Below are 18,425 nucleotides of genomic sequence, written 5' to 3'. Positions count from 1 at the left end.
GAAAGCAAATACAGTCGATGCATAAAGTTAAGCTTGGTAGTTAGGCCCATGGATCCTCAAACCCTAAACCACCCCCGTTGCCTCCAGCCCCAATGTCCATTCCAATAATATGGAATGGCAGTAGCTGCATTTAATGCATGACTACATGATTGTAATTGTACTAGTATTAATCACCTACCTAAATAGGTATGTACGTTTCTTACATGTCTCTTGACGTGATCCACTTTTTGTCGGATTTCCGCGAGGTACATCTCAGGTGCCCTAAACTCCGGTCTACTTTGTTAAAATGTCGACGTCAGAACGGTAAATTGTAATTGAAAATTAACCAAACGGCAAACCTAGTTAATCTAGTTATCGCCTCTGGAAATGGTGAGGTGCAGTATTTAATTAAACAAGTCAGCCCTTGCCTCGCCCTCGAATCTCTCGGGTTTCATTTTGTCAATTCAAATTCCCGTCGCTGCACCGCTTTCAGACGTGAGGCCAATACAACCTTACACTTAGCACGTACTTCATTCAAACTTTATTATCGTGAATTGTGTATAGACTTTTCTTAAAAGTGAGTGGACTTTCTTCTTTTGAATTAATAATTACTGGAAGTTTGGGTTCGAGAGATTGCAGATCAGCGGGCTTACTAGTGTTCTAGACGATTCATCCGCAGCTGGACACTCAGTGCTGTATAGGCTTAATTGTCTAGAGAGATCTCTTTTCCACGGGTCTTTGTGTGACTCAATTGCGATCTTGGATCTTGCTACCTGTTTTATCTCAACCGTTGAAGGCATTTCTGTTCTGGACGCCAATCAGATAATTGCCGTCAAATTCACATTGATACAATTTCAATATCTGATTTCCAAGCAATGTTCTGGAATTGAACAAGAGACTGAGATCCAGTGGTGAATATTGGATCATTCGCTTTGCTGGAAAGGTGTATCAACATGCCTGCGCTGCGGTCTGCTAGTCAAGACTGGGCCCATCAGATGTCCACGAATGCCTCCATCACGCACACCAAACGAAGGTCAACGAGGCCAATACCCTCGATTTTGAATAAGTCTGCGACAAGGTACATTTCACAGAGTCGACAACTCTCAGAATTCAATTCGACGAGCAAATCGTCCCCTCCCGCTGCAAATATTGCACCAGCAGAGATCTTACTGGAGATTTTCTCCATGCTGACACCACGGGACTTCGACAACGCCCGGCGAACATGTTCACAGTGGATGCGGACTAGCCTAAACCACAGGCTACTTGAGAAAATGCTTAAAAGAGCAGGGTGGTGGGACGCATGGTTGCAAGACCGCCAAACGCCACGCATCTCCCGGTTAGATGAGAGCGAGGTCTGGAGAATGAGCCGCCGCTTTTCGACAGAATGTCTCCTTTCGGGGCGAAAGTTGAATGTCGAGAAGTCGGGCTTTTTGACTACCGCGGTGGTAGACTTTTCAAGTCTGACTGATTCTACAAAAAGAACATCTCGCCGCACTCGATTTCAGCCTGTTTTGCAGATGACCGAAGGCAAAGGGCCTGGGGGTCAACTTTCAGCATTAGCAGTTGCAGCAAATATCTGCTCGTGACGACAGGCTGCATGATCTATATTTATTGTCTTTCAGGTCGAAAGTCTACGACAACATCTGCAACAAACTTCAGCGATGATAACTTGGTTCTAGTCTCGCGCATCTCATGCCCGTTCGATGTTCTTTCAGCCACCATAGATACCAGCAAGCCCCAATTCTCTATCGCTGCATTGCTTTGCAACCGTGTCGGCATGATCTGCAACTTGGATATGGCTTGGGCCAAAGATTCAGCTACCAAGGGGTCTCACTCCAATAGCAAAATGGCCACCTCATCCCGCCACTTCTTCTACAATATCTGCACAGTGGACAACCCACCACGGACAGTTGCTCTCTGCCCTGGCCGGCCAATCGTCGCCTTCGGCTGCGCCGCGGGCATCGAAATCCACAGCGTGAACGAAACAAAACGCAATGAACAACGCAAACACTTCACCCTCCCTCAACCCTCTGAAATCCTTCATTTCCTCCCAAGTAGCTCAGAAACACCCAGCGAGCTACGTCTCATCTCCTCATTAGCCGGACCGGGCTTGCACGAATGCAAATGCCCCCCTTCACCCTCCCCTTCATCTTCATCCTCTTCAACATCATCTCCCAAACTCGACCCAAAAAACAACCAATTCCATTTCCTCGCAGATATTCAATCCTTCAATCGCCGCCGCATTCCCCACGCCCCATCCCGTAGCTTCGTCCGCGCAACACACTGCCACCACTATCGTGCCGTCCCCATCAACGACGGTTTCCACATCATGTTCATCGAGCCACGCACAAACCTACTATGCATTGGCACCGACGCTCCAATCGGCGGGACAACAAACCTAACCCGCGCATTCGTCTGTGTTCCACCACCTTTCTCAAATACCCAAGACGGACAGACCAAGACACCGCCCCCATCCCCATCTCCCTCAAACACAACCCCACCTCCAGCAGACCTCCCAATCCCAACAACCTTCGCCGCGGGCTCTGACCTGCGCTGGGGTCTCCGTGTTGTTGCAGCCTATGGTGACCGCCTCGTGCTATACTCCATCCCCTTGGACGTATTTAACGTGATCCGTAAAGAGCGTGAACATCAAGCCGATGGGATAATGGGTGCTAGCGATCACGCGCTTGACTGGTACGTTGACGCGGAGCGGTCCCACAAGCGGCGTGAGAGTTTGGTGCAGAACCAGAATGGGGACTGGGAGTTCCTTTTGTCTGTCTCCTACCGTCCTACGGCTATGATGTGGCCATTTAAGATCTATGGCAAGGAGATCGGGTCTGTTAAGGGAACTGTGGAGCTTGCTTTGCAGTCTTCCCAGGGTGGAGTTAGAGTTTGGGCTTTTGGGGAGGATGGTAAAGCCACGGTTTTGGATGTTGATACTGTTGATGTTCCCACTCGGTCTCTTAGTGTTGGTTCGGACGGGGGACTGGAAGATCTTGGTATCGTTCAGAAGACTGGTCTGAGTGGCCTGAGGGTTTCGAGGAAACGGAAGTTCGAGGAGGTGAAGACTGGGTTTGCGGGTCGATATGGTGCTGGTCGCTATTCGGCTGGAGTGGATGTCAAGCCTTGTGCTGCTGGGGTTCATGGTATACATCAGCATCCATCTGTTCGACGTTCGTCTTTTGCAGCTTGCATTATAGATTTTAAGATTCCCTTGTATTAAATATATCATGTGAATATACTATTATCAGATTTTCAGAGGTTCAGATGTGCAGGTGTTCTCCTTTTAGCTGATGTTGGCTTCCTTCCTCTTGCCTCTTCTTCTCCTCTCCTCTCCTCTCTTCTTCTCCTTTCATCCTTCATCCTTCATCTCTCTTCCCTTCATTCTCTCCTCACTCTTTTCCATTCTGTCTGTCTCTGTCTTTTCCTCGGCTTCATCTACTCCTTCCCACTTCTCGCCTTTCACTGTTTTTCTCCTTTCAGAGTCCCTCTTGCGAGACTTTGCTTCCATTGATAGTAAGATGATATCCATGGCTTATGTCAATAATTATGCTTATCACTTTCATCTAGCCTTCTTTTACAAAATTCGCCATTTACAATGGATTCAACTCCCCTCGCCAGCCTCCCTCACGACTGCTGGCTAGAGATACTAGAGCGTCTACCACTACAGGATTTGAATAACCTGTCACAAGTTTCTCGCAACATCCGCGTTTCAGCTGAGCCTTTCTTGTATCGATCAATCCACTGGGATTGGAAGAATCCTCCGATCCACAGAATCCTGCTCCTTCTCCGGATCATCTCCATGCGACCAAAGTTGGCTTCCTACATCCGCCATGTCAGTTTGGTGTGGTGGGATGTGGAATCAGACGAGGGGACAGAGATTTGCATCCCCAAAGGAGAAGTTGACTGGGGCAAGATGATGCTACAGTTTAGGCCCACTTTGAGATGGGCCCGGAAGGTTGTTCGAGACGCGAAATTCGAGGCAAAATTCGATACGAAATGGATCACACGGCTGTTTGATGGAGATGCCTACGTCTATGCCACAGTGCTGATCTCACAACTTCACAACCTTTGCAGCCTTCGTCTGGACTACTCATTCGTGCTTGAAGGGGGATTTCCCGGGGAGATGTTACATCATTCTCTCTTTGGCAACGCACCCCCTGGCATATTAAGTCGTTTCTCAAAATTAGAAATGGCCGACTATGGAAGCAATCTTCCTCTCAAAAGGCCCCGGGACGGTGAGCCGATCAAAATTGGCAGAGCCCGTCAATTTGTCCCCTGTTTCCACCTTCCTTCCTTGAAGGTTCTCGAGTTTTGGCTCTATGGTGTGGAGGGAATTTGTGTCTTCCCTGGGCACATGCCGAAAATGTCTTTGAATTTGTCAAACCTGCGCAGTCTTGTTATTGCCAAGACACGTGTTTTGCCTGAAGGCATCGCCGCACTGGTGTCTCAAGTGCCATATCTAGAGTCCTTGCATGTGGGCATGACCTACAGATGCCGGGCAACAGCCGAGTTTCTCAGGGACCCTCAAGCCCTCCTTCGTTCCTTGGAAACTTCGGGTCAAGCAATCGAACACCTCTCTATCAGTTTGGAGCTTCCCTCATGCTGTGTAGAAACCTTCCGTCTACGTATGGCGGACGAAGCTGGCGAGCCATTTCGTGGCATCCTGAAGAGGTTCCCCAAGCTGAAAACGGCATCTTTACCACTCAAATTTCTCATCGGTTGGGGTACAACGCCCTACGAGCTTCAAGATGTACTGCCATTCACCCTCCAAGCCCTTCACATAAGGCCTGATCTCTTTGCAACCCCACACCCACACCCGATTTTCTTCGAACTGGAAACCCTCCAAGTATTAGAGGCATTCATGGTACACAAACAACGTGGCTCCCATCCTTCTCTTAGAACTTTCTCCTACCAAGGAAAGAGTGAGTATGATGAGCAGGAACTCGATGCCATGGGCTTCCCCGGGGAGTTGGGGTACGCCCACTTGATTAAGCGGGAAAAAATGAAATTATTATGTCTCAGGAAAAGGTACAATCTTCTTTGCCGATATGGCGACTGCACACCTGGGTTCATGTTAAGGAGTGTGACCTCAGTAAACAACGTCGTTTACAAATTCCCTTGGCCATTCGTTGGGATCGATGAGCTCCCCGCAAGCATGCCTCGATATTCAAGAACAATGCCACCCACACTATCTAGGTCGCCAACTGGTGTGTATTTTGATGTGAACTCCTATGCGAATTGAACTAATACCAACGCGACGCATATCCAACTGATGCCCAGCATGTAATTCCATTGTTCCAAGATATCTCCATAGCGAATTTGATCCATCTCCTCTATTTATTTTCCCTAGAGATCTTCCAGCCAAGATGTACTTTGTATAAGCATATTAGGCCAAATTCCGAGGTCGGCTTCAACGAGGTGCGTGGCCGTGGACCCTGATGACGGCATAGGGCTAATTTCGGCCCCATATCTCCACTATAAATTGAAAATACGTACAACATTATAAGTGGAACTTCGCTGTATATTGCCAAAAGAAGCAAACAAACAAAAAAAAAAGGAAGCCGTAGCAGCAAATTGCCCTAAGGTGGACCGTGTTGAGCTAGCTTCAAGGCCGAAAGAAGTAAAATCATTGAACTTTTTATCCATTTTGACACGCTTAAAAAATGACCCGTCATAATTTAACTTGAATATTTCAAAACAGCTTATTTTGTTTCCGATTTCTCGCGACGAGCGCGAACACTTTGAGCCAAAGTCTCCAATACTGACTCGGTATCCTCCCAGTTGATGCAAGCATCTGTGATACTGACACCGTACTTCAGACCAGCCTTGCCCTCTGCGGGGACCTTCTGGTTGCCTAGCGTAGGTCAGTATAAACAACATCCTATATATAGCAAAATCTTTAAAAGACTCACCCTCATTGATGTTGCTCTCAATCATAACACCCATAATAGCATCCTCACCGGCAGCAATCTGCTCAGCAAGCACAGCAGCGACCTTAGGCTGGTTCTTGTGGTTCTTCTCAGAGTTACCGTGGCTGCAGTCAACCATAAGACGGGGACGCATGCCCTTAGCACTGAGCTTAGACTTAGCATCGGCGATGCTAGCAGCATCGTAGTTGGGGCCCTTCTTTCCTCCACGAAGGATAACGAAGCAATCAGGGTTACCGACGGTTCCGACAATAGAGACAACACCAGGCTTTGTGACGGACAGGAAGTGGTGGGGGTGCTTGACAGAGCCAATAGCATCAACAGCGACATCGAGCGAGCCATCGGTACCGTTCTTGAATCCGACGGGGAAGGACAGACCGGAAGAAAGCTCACGGTGGACCTGGGACTCGGTGGTACGCGCACCAACAGCACCGACGGACAGACAATCAGCCAAGAACTGGGGGAGATTGTGTCGAGCATCTCGCTGGCGATGGGCATGCCCTTGTTGGTCAAGTCGACGAAGAGCTGGCGCGATACGCGGAGACCCTTGTTGATCTGGAAGCTGTTGTCGATATCCGGGTCGTTGATCAGGCCCTTCCAGCCGACTGTTGTGCGGGGCTTCTCGAGGTACGAGCGCATGACAATCAGAAGCTCATCGGCGTACTTCTCCTTCATCTTCAGTAGACGATCACAGTATTCGAGGGCCATTTCTGGGTCGTGGATGGAGCATGGTCCGATGACGACCATCAGACGCTGACGCTTGGTATCTGTGCCATGGACGATCTCGACGGCTTCATTACGTCCATCGAGGACGGTCTGTCGTGACTTTTCGGTCAATGCGATCTCATGCTGGAGGAGATTGGGAGGAGTGAGAGGGTTGTAGCCGAGAACTATAGCTGTTAGAGACCAATTCAGAGTAAAAATAACAGCCGCACTTACTGCGAGAGTCTTCCAAATGGCTGTGGTTGCCCACATTAGGGTTATCAATGAAGAACTGTGGAATTGGCGACGTCAGTGTGAAATTCAAAATCAATGGAGGGGCTTGACTCACCGACATCGGAGGAGGGGTAGGGGGGGTAAAGATGGGAATGGGAGGTTTTAGGGAGCAATTGGGGGAAATCGAGGTAATTGCAGTGAACAGGAGGATAACAATTTATTTAAAAATAAGAAAATAAAAGAAAACAGCTGGTGAATGAGTCAAAGGCTCTTCAGAGTATAAAGGATTTCCACGTGATCCTCGGTGAATCTAACCCGGCGCTGGAGTTCCAATCACGGCGGTCCCATTTATAAAAAAAATTTGTGGATGTGGACTTAAATATATTGATATCATATGATATTGGTATAAGAATCTGATTGCTTGCATGCAATACTGCCCAGCCTTGTGTCACCCTCGAGATAATATATGTAACCTGTGATTTCACCCCTCTACCCACACATCTTTCAGATTGGTCCTTTTTGCACTTGACGATCAAGCTCCTGCAGTCCACGAACCAGGTCTTGGCATATATCTGCATGTTGTTCCCTAAAGGATTGCATTTGCTGCCGGTATAGCTGCATTCGCGCTTCTTGCGCCTGGAATAGGTCGTCAATGATCCGACTACACCCCTCTCGATAGATCTCCAGGACTCGGCTGATGGTGGCCTTTTCCGCCGCCAGCTGAGTGGTCAAGTGCTAAATCCCAGTTAACAAGATTCTATTCGCATAAGGAGTTTCGACTAACCGAATTGGTTTGTTGAAGCAGGTGGTGTGCGTCCTTCTGCGCCCCTTGCAAAGTTGATATCCATTCCATATCGTCATGGCCGCCCACCGTAGATGCTTGGTGCGACATGGCAGTTGGCTGTGTTGATGCTGATATATCCGTTCGGAATGATTGATCAAGGTATCTATGATTCTTTGATGAAGCATCACCTAATGCTCTCTCGTCGAGCGTTCTCTGTGAAGAACGTCGTCCAACTGTCGATGCTTTCTCGGATTTGGCTCCATCAGCAGTATCCTCCTGAGAAAATGATGGCTGATGCTTTTTTGGCGGCGGCCATGGGTGAGATCTCTCCAGTTTCTCCGTTTGGATCCCATATTCCAGGAACATGTCTCTCTGGAACTTGGTCCACATGACCCCTTCATATTTACTCTCTGTGGAAAGACTGCATGAGTCTCGATCGTATTCACTTAGGCTAGTTTCGGTGATACTGGTTGTCTCTTCATGGCCCTTTTCGCCATCTAGGCCAAGCTGAGGCACAACCATGCTATTGGCTGACTGAGGCATGAGTCGAGGACTACCGTTGCTGTCGACAATGCTGGTCTTTAGAACTGATTTTGGGGGCTCGGGAGACAAAGAATGCAGTTCCATTGGGGATTCATTAGTAAGAAGGGGCTTTTGAGACTCCGGGGTATGGCTAGACCCATGTCCCTCGATTTGTCCTGCTGTGAGATCGTCAGATTTTCCTCCATTTAACGGCTCCGACGAGCTATCCGCCTGGCTTTCGCAGAGGTTTGTGGTGTATGAAGAGCTGGTTGGTTCGGATCTCATGGGTTGCAAGGTTGCAAATCCGGGGATATGTTCCATTTCCATGTGGTAATCAAGGATTGAAGGGCCGGCCCCTATCAAGCCTCTGCCGGATTCAAATTCTGAAGAGCTCGCTGTAGTTGACAACCTGTCATCTCCCAGCAGCTTCCAGAAGTCTGCGTCATCTACCTGTTGCATCTGCCCTTCTTTGGGCGGAAGGATTTTTGTAATCAAGGCTGGATTGACAGTCTTAGGCTCGGTTTGGTTTTGGTGCATTCCAACTGGAATTGTTCTGTCCGGTACGCTTTCAATCGCTGGGAGTGGAAACCTTGTTTCGGGCGGCATTTTATCGGACTGCTGCTTTGGGGGGAATTCCTCTGGTTGCACTGGATCAGATGAGATGATGACAGGTGCGGTTGGATCATTGACTGGTTCATCCTGAGAAGGCTCTGCTCCATGGAGCGCAATCATCAGCTTGTTGCCAACACTCTCTGCTCTACCACGGTGTTTACGACGACTCTTTTCATGAACCGCCTCGGTTTGGTTGCTTTGTCCCTTTGGAAGCGCCCTTGACTCCAGGATGGTGACCTTTGATTCGATCGTGCGAGACGGTCCTTTGAGATCGATGTCGGAACTTGAAGATAGCTCAGGCTCCACATGAACTGATTTACCTTTATTTGCTTCTCTGTTGGACTGTTCCCGATGCTCTAGGATGCTAACTTTGGAAGTACGAGGGGGCCCTTTGCCATAATCTTCGAAATCCGAGGATGAATCAGTTGTCACCGATGTGCAGCTTCTTATCTCGACGATCACACTCCCCTTGCTATTATTTCCATGCTTGTTGTGGCCATCTTTCGGCGGCGAAGGTTGGTGTGGGGGTTTGGGCACCTTTCCATTGCGCTTCGTGGCATAATCTCTGCTTTTCCCGCCCAAAGGACCCATGTCAGAAGGCCCGCTATTACCCAGAGGCGCTGCAGTCGGCAAAACACTTGCAGCAAGTGTTATCAATGGCAATTGTGGCCCTTTGGTGCTGCCCTCTTTGGTAGTAGTGCTCTTCCTCGTGTTCGATTTCCTGCGCTTAGCCGAGGTTGTCTGGGACTTTGGTGGCATTTCTCGCTTGCTTCCTTTCTTTCTGTCAACTGTCTTCGGTCGGTTCGGGTCCGTATCGACAACGGAGGTTCCTCCATGGGTCCCTTTATTCTCAACTGTCTCATTAGGTGTAGGACGAAGATCTTCATCCCAGTCCACTTCTTGGGGTTTGGATTTGGGCGGCCTTGGTTTTGTGAGCTTCAATCGAACAAGCTTCGATCCTGAAGGCTGGGGGGAGGGGCTTTTAGCTTTTGGCGACCTAAGCTTGTGAGGCCGTATTCTGAAGTCGCTGGATCTTTCACAGTCGCCTTGCCCCCAGTGCCTGGATTAATTGGTGCAGATGAGCCCCGAGATGGCTTCATGGTTGCTATCATTATACACTCGGAATCAGAACATGGAGATAGGATGTGAAAGAAAGGCAGCCCTACAGACCCAGTTGATGAGGGTGCTGAACTAAGCCCAGCTCCAACCCGTGGACCCGTGGACACACGACGTGGATCACATGATACCTCAGCTATAACTTCAAATGTCCTACTATTTTACATATCCATGGATAATCAAATGGATATAGATAGTACATGTTCAAATGTTGATTTGCAGATATGATCTTATTTTAGTTGATCTCTATCGACCCTCTTACAGTTGCCTGAGTATGATTATATTCATACTACATAGCTATATTCTTGAAGAATGTATATTATTGTTAGTCTATTTGCCCTTTCATAGATCGAAAATTGCCGAGATTGATAAAGCTAGTCGATTCTGGGGAAGCAAAGTGTTCTATTTTTATCTCGACTTGCGTGCTTGTCACTTAATTGAGACCATAATGAAAAACACCTGCTTCCCCATATTCTTCCCCATACTCTTCAGAGATCCAATCCAACTGCCATCCTTACCTTCTTTTTCTACTAACCCTCGGAATGAAGGACCAGAATGACCAGAATGACCAGAATGACCAGAATTCTTCTTCAATCGAAGATCCGATCGGCCCGTGCAAGCTCCGCGATCCGTCCACGATTAATAATCTCCAGCATTCGATCTGGTTCGCCGACAAGGCATCAATTCATCCAGGGATGCGGCTGAGACCTTATAATAAGTAATTAACCTACACCTAATTATCCCGGTAAGTTGCCGGTCTCACGTTCATACGCCCAATATTGCGTTATAGGTCTGCACAATGACACAACAAGCGCCACAAGCCGACGAAGAGCTGCCAGCTTCTCGATGTCGGTTCAATGCGACCCAGACTTTAGACCGGCTTCGAAGTCTCCTCCCTGCTTTCCTTGTTAAGCCTCCGAATGTCGAACTCGACAACGCCCCTATTCCCAAAACAAATGTTAAACGTCGTCGAGCCTCATATGCCGCCGCTTCCCTCGATCAAGACGAGACTCTTCCTGAGCAGATCTCCACGCAGCAGGAACACGGGATTGGTGTGTCGGAAACCTCCACTAAGGATGAAACGGTTCTCTACCTCGCGTACGGGTCAAACCTAGCTTCCAAGACTTTCCGTGGAGTGCGCGGCATCAAACCACTCTCGCAGATCTGTGTGCTTGTCCCCGAACTCCGTCTCACCTTCGATCTTCCGGGAGTACCGTATGCAGAGCCCTGTTTCGCAGGCACACAATACAGAGATATTTCTCCGCCGGAATACGACGAGACCGAACTCCAAGATGACGAGATAGATGTGTCGGACAGTGAGTATCTGTCAGAGAAGGCTGCGCTCATAGGTCGGATACAGCAGGTGGAGGTAGTCTCGGATTGTGACAAGCGTCAATGGCACAAACCTCTAGTCGGAGTCGTCTATGAAGTCACATTAGCCGACTACGCGAAGATTATCGCGACAGAAGGCGGTGGTCGTGGATACCGCGACTGTGTCATCGACTGTCATCCCTTCTCTCAATCCTACAACCCATCCGACCCCGTCCCGGATTACCCAACCACGCCAGCTTTCAAGGCACGCACCCTGCTCTCACCAGCTGCGGACAATGCTCGCGTTAAATCGCTATCCCAGAAAGGCGATGTCGCGCTGCTACCCAGTAGTTCAAAGGTGTCGTGGTGGTATACCGTCTGCTTGCATTTTCGGCCGGATCCTAACTACGCTCAACCCTCTGCCCGCTACCTGGGGTTGATCAAGACTGGTGCTGCGGAGCATGATCTGCCTGTTTCATATCAAGAATATCTTGCGCAGATCAAAACATATCATATTACAACTACGCGCCAGAAGATCGGGAAAGTGGCCTTCCTAGCTGTGTGGGCACCTTGGTTGATTTTGACTTTGGGATTGTCCAGGATATTCGCAGGTCCTGATGGTCGTATTCCACCGTGGCTAGTGGCTCTGGCCAATACCGCGTTTTCGGGGATGTGGAAGAGCTATGACTATTTCTTTGCTCCTGTCTTTGGGGATGGCGAGCGGACTCTAGATGATACCCGGGCCTGAAGTTGCATCTGGGCCTTTTTTGATGGATTTTATAGTGGTGTAGATTCTTGCATATACAATTAGAAAATGATCATTGTATGCCACTCATCTCGTTGCCAAGTCACAGAACATACCATATCATATTCCTATGATATAGACATGCACATCCAGACATAAACTGCAACTCTAGAGACTTGGATTTAATGGTCTCATCTGTCATAATCACAAAGGAAATTAAATTCAGATGACTCCTCGAAGCACACAGTTTTCGAAAGGAAATGAAAAAAAGAATATATCTAGGATACAGATACAGGTGTTCGGGGAGCGTTCTAACAAAACACAGACACAGCGACCAATAGATAGACACAAAAAATGACGAGACAGAGAGGCCTCTTTGAAGCACCCGCATCAAAACCGGGGATGTGGTATAGGTTCCCCAAGTCGTACCGGCCTCTTTCAGCCTCTCACATTTTCCCACTCAAAAAAGGCCTTGCTGCAAATTTAACGGCGGGGGCCGATCGGGGGGCTGTACACGATCTTGCGGGTCTTGAGAGGGGCCCACTTGTAGCGCTTGACCCAGACGGAGATGGCGAAGAGACCGGTCAGGAGGGCAACGGACTTGACACCCATCTTCTTGCGCTCGTCCATCTCGGGCTCGGCGGACCAGTTGAGGAACTCGACGACATCCTTGGCCATCTGGGAGGTGGTGGCGGGGGTACCGTCCTCGTACTCGACAACACCGTCGAACAGGACACGGCCCATGGCAATACCTATCACTGAGTCAGAAACGCTAAAAAGAAACAACTTTATGGAATTATCGTCACGTACCGGTACCGGGGAAGTAAGGGTTGAAGTTCATGCCCTCGGCGACGGCAGCACCAGCGGGAGGCTCATCGGGGTAACCGGTGAGCAGACTGAAGATGTAGTTGCAGCCACCGTGACGGCCCTTGGTGATCAAGCTGAGATCGGGGGAAGAGCACCACCGTTGGCGGCACGGGCAGCCTCCTCGTTGGGGTAGGGGGCGGGAATGTAATCGGAGAGCTTGCCGGGGCGCTTCTCGATGTTGCCCTCGCTGTTGGGCTCGGTGTCGTACTCATGCTCCTCGGCGAAGGCCTTCATCTCGTCGACGGTGTGCATGGTACCGACCATTGAGCGCCATGGGACACGAGTGAGGGAGTGGCAGGAGGCGCAAACCTCACGGTAGACCTGGAAACCACGGCGGAGACTTGGACGGGGTCAGTACAATGCATGCTGGCGAGAGCAAAAATATGACTTTGGGGAGAGAGCACTCACGCGGCGTGATCGAAGGTCTTGTTGAAGCGCTCGTGCACCCAAGGGTACGCAGTAGCGTGGAGTCTAGATAAAATCACATGTTAGCTTCCACCATTGTTCTCAACATGGGTCGCACAATGCTCGGCTGCGGCGAAGCCAACAAGTATGGCGATCCCCCTGGGCAATTTCACTCACCCCTCCTCAGCAGGTGTCATGGCGAAGGCCTCTTGACCATAGAGGTGGTAGTACCATGCGGTGGAACCGGCGGCGGCGGCAGTTGCAAGCGCAGCAGTGAGTGTGAGGTAGAAGGGGGAGTTGGCGGCCTCGGCGCCGGCGGCGGTGGAAGAGGCACGCTGTTGAAGATTAGCAACAGAACCCTTCTATAATCCAATGGACATTCAAAGAATTGATTGTCCTCTTCCGTGAAGGTCAATGGGGTAAGGGCGTACCGTGGACTTCCCGAGGGACTGGCGGGCGATGGCCCGGTTGGACGCGCGCAGAATGGAACGTCCCAGCATGACGAAGTTTAACCCAAGCAATTGAATTTGATTGGGAATGGGTGCTGTATCGCCAAAGCGAGAGAGGGGTGGGTGGGGAGAGGAGGGGGGATGGTACAGGGAGAGAGGTGCTGGAGGTTGAGGTCGAAGTCGAAGAAACTTGACATTGATGATTACCCCCTTGCTCTGATTGGCTCCCGGCCACGCTAGAAAACCGACTCTCGGAACATCACAATTCTGCCGACTTACGATCGATTGATCTATATAAAATTAACTAGTTAATTACAATAAATCATTACATTCCGTCTATAGCTTCTTTGTCTTCTTCTGGTCCTGTGTTGTCGTATATTTTTTTCTTCCGGTTGTGCGTATCCCGGGATTCACCGAAAAAAACACGCATCACCGGAACACCAATGTTCGATTCGAATATAGCTAGAGGATCTTCAGATCAGCTTGCTACCTACTAGCTAGATATGTGTATGTATATTACACTAGTCTCTATTTTTCATCATATATACCATTTTCCTCAATAGTCCGGGCATCTCAGGATTTTCTTTGTAGATCCATACATAGCTAAGTACCTATTTACTATAGCTATATGTACATACATATGTAGCCACATTAGTTTCTATTGCAGTTATTATAACATCAAGAAGAATTCCACTTACCTGTTTGAATATACACCCCCAATTGGTTTGGATAAAAGTTATGATTGGGAAATTATGTGCTATATTCAGCTTCAACCCGAGAGATATATTTAGCCATAAAGTTGCTCGAAACATCCCTAATTTTTCGTACTTCACTCTCCTTATGGTTCCCCAATCACCGTATTTCAGCTTTTTACGGCACTAGAAAGCAAATATCATCCAACCCTCTTATTTTCTTCCAATTGGACAGAGCCCGATTTGTCTATATCATACAGATGTACGGAGTACCCAATGTATACGATGGAGCGGTGTACATTTTGCCAGCCCGGGGAGGCGGCGGCGTTGGACCCTGTCCGTGCGTGATCGTGCAGCATTGGAATGTGGTTCCTGGTTTGCAGTTGAGAAATAAGTGGTTAGGTGCGAAGATGTCTGCATGAGAATTTGACACCAAATATACCCTGAAGACGCTGTGTCTGCTTGATATCGAGACCGGTCCAGCCCCACAACCCCGCGGAACAGCTTGGAGCGAGTCCGAGGCCGCCCCAACTCCAGAGCTCCCCACGAGTGCTTTGTCTTCCGATGAAGAGTCCAGGAACACAATATGCCAGGTGCAAAAAAAGGGCCCACGGCCGCAGCTCGGCCACGCAGAGATGTGTTGGCATCGCTGCGCATGGCATCAATGGAAGACATCTCCAGAGCTGCTCTTCCAGCAGGTGTGTGAGATAAAGATATGCGGTAGCGGGGGAAACATGCTGACAGGAAGACAAACAGAGATCGTATCCTCTATTCTCGACTATGTCGGCCCCGTTGATTTGATCCGAGCAGCACGGTCTTGCAAGCTCATGCACGAGATGGCGTATGATGACACTCGATGGGTACACAGGTTGAAACGAATTGGGTGCTGGGATGAAGCAGATGCTAGAAAGCATGCTGAGGTGATATTTGGAACAGTTGCCAACATGGAGGTCGTCGAGCAGCAAGAGAAGACTGAGCTGGGCGATGGGCCAGTCCCTGCGATCACTGTTAGCGATGACCCTTCCAATGACCTGAAAGCAATATCCGATGGATTCGATAAGATTGAATTAGTGAATACCGCGTCGCAGCCCGATATGTTACAGGATCTCCTGGATGAACCCGCCCTGACAGTGTTGAAAAATGTTAGGTCAATCCGGGGCGAGGCGCGTCAGGAATATGGCAAGATACATGCTGTGCTGGCACCGTTGTATGAGGACATCGCGCGAACTGGACCATCGTCTGAAAACTTGGTTTTCACGAAATACAAGGATCCCCAGGCCCAGGCGCAGATACTGGCACAATTGCTCATGTTCTCTAAATCTGATATGACCCAAGGATGGGACGAGCGGGTTGACCGTTTAGAGCGTACAATCTCGATGTTTGAGACTGCTGCGCTTAAGGAGTTCCGCCAGGGGTATGAAACAGACGATATCGACGGGACCATGCGGAAATACGCACACATTTTATGGACACTCAATGGTGGGCAAGCTGCCGTGGACCTCTTCATCCATCACAACCACCTGATGACTCGCAAATCCGACCTGGGAAGCGTCGCTTCCTGCATTGACGGCTCAACCGGCCAGGTCAAAATGGAGCAGACGCAGGCTTTCTTCACACGACTCAGTGTCGCCTTCAACGATGAAATATCCATTATGAACCGTGTCTTTCCCTCAGCTTTAGACGTCACGTCAGCCTTCATGACAAAAGTCGGCCAAGATGTGTTGTATCCTTTCCTCACGGCAATCTTTGATGAGCTGCACCGTGTCAGCATCAAGTCATATCTCACTGCAATCTCAGCGACTTTTGTCCAATGTATGAACCTCTCGGAGTCTCTGCTTCCTATACGAGGCTCTGATGCTAAATTCGACGAGTATCTTGATAATGTCGTGATCAAGATTTATGAGCCACACCTCGACCTGTATCTGGCAGAGGAGCTTGATTTTTTCAAGAAGGCCTGTGAATTTACAGTGAATGAGTGGGACCGTCATCTCTCTGAACAGGCAGCTTCGACAGAGTCTTTCCTGATGTCAAATATTAATCGCCAAGCCGATAAACGAGACTTCCTTACTTCTTTCAAGAAAGTGATCATGATGCCGGTAAACATCCTACCGAGCTTTTCAAGTGCCAAACAAAACGAAGAATCGAAACAAGACACGGAACCAAGCAGTCCAAATCCGGCGCAGCCATCCAAAAATACCAATCGATTTTCGACAATATCGTCGCCTGCCCCAGTGACTGTCGAGGAAGTTCCCACCACAGAGCTGGCAGCAAAGGCGGCCATCATGAAGACGAAGATGGAGGGTATCCGCTCATTGTTTAGCATCGAAATTGCACTTGATCTAGTCCATTCCGCCAAATCCAGCCTGGAGCGAGGCGCTCAATTTGTGCGACTTGGCGGCGAGTTTGGTCTTGCAGCGAAGCAACAATGCGAAGCAATCTTTGTGACTCTGCTACGTATATTGGGACACCAGCACGTTATCGTTGGATTTGATAAGGCCGTCAGTCATCTATCCAACTACCGACCCCGCGAACAAGGGGAGCGTGACCAATCTGGGGTTGAGCCCCTGGTCACTTTTCTGGAACTGGTCAATGTCGGCGATTTGATCCTGCAAATGATGGATGTATTCTACGAGCAGGAATTGATCGCCATGAGGTTGACTGATAGAAACGATTTTATGGACCCTGCCAATAAAGAAAAGAAAAAGTTCGAACAGATGCTGGATGAACGTGTCGCAGCTGGCCTGAATAAGGGAATCGACGTTCTCATGGAAGAGGTGGACTACATTCTGGCAACGCGACAACTAGCCACCGATTTCAACCCCGGTGTTTCCTCAGATCCTCACCGACAGACCATGGACGTAGGGGTTAGTGAAGTTGCCATCGCCGTCGTCGACGTGGTTTCATCGCATACGCAGATGCTAGTCGGGAGCACGGACAAGAGCACACTAGACGTGTTCAACCAAGAAGTCGGGCTCCGCCTGTTTTCTGCTCTATGCAAACACCTCAAGCGACAGCGTGTCAGTGTGGAGGGATCACTCAAGTTGATCAGGTATGTATTTGGATCTTCCACTACGCAAATCTCCAAGCTGACTTGACACCCTAGCGACATGAACCACTATTTCAAGTATATTCAAACATTGCGAAACAATGAGCTACTTCTCTATTTCACGGCATTCCGTGAGCTTGTGCAGATTTACCTGATCGACCCCGGTGACGCCAAGGAACTGGCGAATGTCATCGCCGATGCGGATCGGTTCCATGGGATTTGGCGTGTGGAAGAGGTCTATGAATTTGCTGAGCGCCGAGCTGACTGGTACCACGTCAAGCGGGACGTGGAACGTGCTATGTATGGAATTGGTTGCAATGTGATGTAAATGGAGACTACCGATACCCCCGGGAATTGCATAGCGAGTGGCTTATACCTACAATGCGGACATGCATGTCAGCACAGACTATTCTCCTAGGGAGAGTAGACTCGTACGAGTATATAGACAGCGATTGATGTACAAATATATGTTAGATATTTGCTTCTAAATCCATCTAATTAATTTGATCCTGAAGAGGTAGAGTAATTGAACATTAATGTCTCGCAGCAACTCAGAATTGGAGACAAAAGAAACCGAAACGAGGTGAAACCAGATAGTCTAGAAGCACAGATAAATTGATCAAGATGAATCAAAGATAAAACATCAAATATGAAAGATGATAGATCAAAGACAAAAGAGTATTCGATGCAACCCCCCCCAAGCCCTAAAAGTCTGACGTCAACACCGGCGGCTGCTGGAACACCACTTGCAGCGTCTGAAACGAAGTGAAGAGAAAGATGACTCTCTGATCCAACAGTCCCCCTGTCTGGTTGCATTCTAAAACATATTAATAGAGTTTCAAAATGACCTGGACTATTTGCCTTTATTTCTGGTTCCCCAGGGATCTTCTTCATCTTTCAGGTGTTGAGTACGTCTTTCGAGATCCGTGAAGAAGGTTATCTAATTGATTTTCTAGATACCTGCATTGTGCCTGATTCTATGAGAACATAATATACACAATAAATGACCATGGTTGCCTAAGACAATAGAC

At 48.9% G+C, this 18,425-nt stretch overlaps 10 protein-coding genes across 10 annotated transcripts; 5 read left to right on the top strand and 5 right to left on the bottom strand.

The window, feature by feature from the left end:
• Positions 1–1,825: 1,825 nt before the first annotated feature.
• Positions 1,826–3,202, top strand: N7487_008212 (uncharacterized protein; the record flags this gene model as incomplete). The annotated part of the gene is made up of 1 exon (XM_056875942.1): positions 1,826–3,202. One exon carries the CDS (start codon positions 1,826–1,828, stop codon positions 3,200–3,202), a length of 1,377 nt encoding a protein of 458 aa, XP_056728130.1.
• Positions 3,203–3,331: 129 nt separating this feature from the next.
• N7487_008211 (uncharacterized protein) lies at positions 3,332–3,511 on the bottom strand (the record flags this gene model as incomplete). The annotated part of the gene is made up of 1 exon (XM_056875941.1): positions 3,332–3,511. One exon carries the CDS (start codon positions 3,509–3,511, stop codon positions 3,332–3,334), a length of 180 nt encoding a protein of 59 aa, XP_056728129.1.
• Positions 3,512–3,577: 66 nt separating this feature from the next.
• Positions 3,578–5,224, top strand: N7487_008210 (F-box protein; the record flags this gene model as incomplete). Its single annotated transcript, XM_056875940.1, has 1 exon — positions 3,578–5,224. One exon carries the CDS (start codon positions 3,578–3,580, stop codon positions 5,222–5,224), a length of 1,647 nt encoding a protein of 548 aa, XP_056728128.1.
• Positions 5,225–5,684: 460 nt separating this feature from the next.
• N7487_008209 (3-deoxy-7-phosphoheptulonate synthase) lies at positions 5,685–6,966 on the bottom strand (the record flags this gene model as incomplete). The annotated part of the gene is made up of 5 exons (XM_056875939.1): positions 5,685–5,836; positions 5,895–6,366; positions 6,429–6,799; positions 6,849–6,903; positions 6,961–6,966. The coding sequence occupies 5 exons, from the start codon at positions 6,964–6,966 to the stop codon at positions 5,685–5,687; spliced, it is 1,056 nt and encodes a 351-aa protein (XP_056728127.1).
• A 383-nt stretch (positions 6,967–7,349) lies between these two features.
• Positions 7,350–9,522, bottom strand: N7487_008208 (uncharacterized protein; the record flags this gene model as incomplete). Its single annotated transcript, XM_056875938.1, has 2 exons — positions 7,350–7,580; positions 7,630–9,522. 2 exons carry the CDS (start codon positions 9,520–9,522, stop codon positions 7,350–7,352), a joined length of 2,124 nt encoding a protein of 707 aa, XP_056728126.1.
• An 899-nt stretch (positions 9,523–10,421) lies between these two features.
• On the top strand, positions 10,422–10,601 carry N7487_008207 (uncharacterized protein; the record flags this gene model as incomplete). Its single annotated transcript, XM_056875937.1, has 1 exon — positions 10,422–10,601. One exon carries the CDS (start codon positions 10,422–10,424, stop codon positions 10,599–10,601), a length of 180 nt encoding a protein of 59 aa, XP_056728125.1.
• Positions 10,602–10,678: 77 nt separating this feature from the next.
• N7487_008206 (uncharacterized protein) lies at positions 10,679–11,938 on the top strand (the record flags this gene model as incomplete). Its single annotated transcript, XM_056875936.1, has 1 exon — positions 10,679–11,938. The coding sequence occupies one exon, from the start codon at positions 10,679–10,681 to the stop codon at positions 11,936–11,938; it is 1,260 nt and encodes a 419-aa protein (XP_056728124.1).
• A 480-nt stretch (positions 11,939–12,418) lies between these two features.
• N7487_008205 (uncharacterized protein) lies at positions 12,419–12,776 on the bottom strand (the record flags this gene model as incomplete). The annotated part of the gene is made up of 2 exons (XM_056875935.1): positions 12,419–12,687; positions 12,746–12,776. 2 exons carry the CDS (start codon positions 12,774–12,776, stop codon positions 12,419–12,421), a joined length of 300 nt encoding a protein of 99 aa, XP_056728123.1.
• Positions 12,777–12,871: 95 nt separating this feature from the next.
• On the bottom strand, positions 12,872–13,914 carry N7487_008204 (Cytochrome c1 transmembrane anchor C-terminal; the record flags this gene model as incomplete). The annotated part of the gene is made up of 4 exons (XM_056875934.1): positions 12,872–13,142; positions 13,211–13,273; positions 13,385–13,542; positions 13,639–13,914. Coding segments are annotated over 4 exons (768 nt in total), but the record flags the coding sequence as incomplete, so codon positions are not given.
• Positions 13,915–14,737: 823 nt separating this feature from the next.
• N7487_008203 (uncharacterized protein) lies at positions 14,738–17,722 on the top strand (the record flags this gene model as incomplete). The annotated part of the gene is made up of 3 exons (XM_056875933.1): positions 14,738–15,046; positions 15,105–17,397; positions 17,452–17,722. Exons 1-3 carry the CDS (start codon positions 14,935–14,937, stop codon positions 17,720–17,722), a joined length of 2,676 nt encoding a protein of 891 aa, XP_056728121.1. The 5' UTR covers positions 14,738–14,934.
• Positions 17,723–18,425: the final 703 nt, after the last annotated feature.

This window comes from Penicillium crustosum (genome assembly GCF_028827405.1).
Source record: "Penicillium crustosum strain IBT 35664 chromosome Unknown utg000003l_segment0_segment0, whole genome shotgun sequence".
NCBI lineage: Eukaryota > Fungi > Ascomycota > Eurotiomycetes > Eurotiales > Aspergillaceae > Penicillium > Penicillium crustosum.
This window is presented reverse-complemented; position numbering and strand designations above follow the sequence as displayed.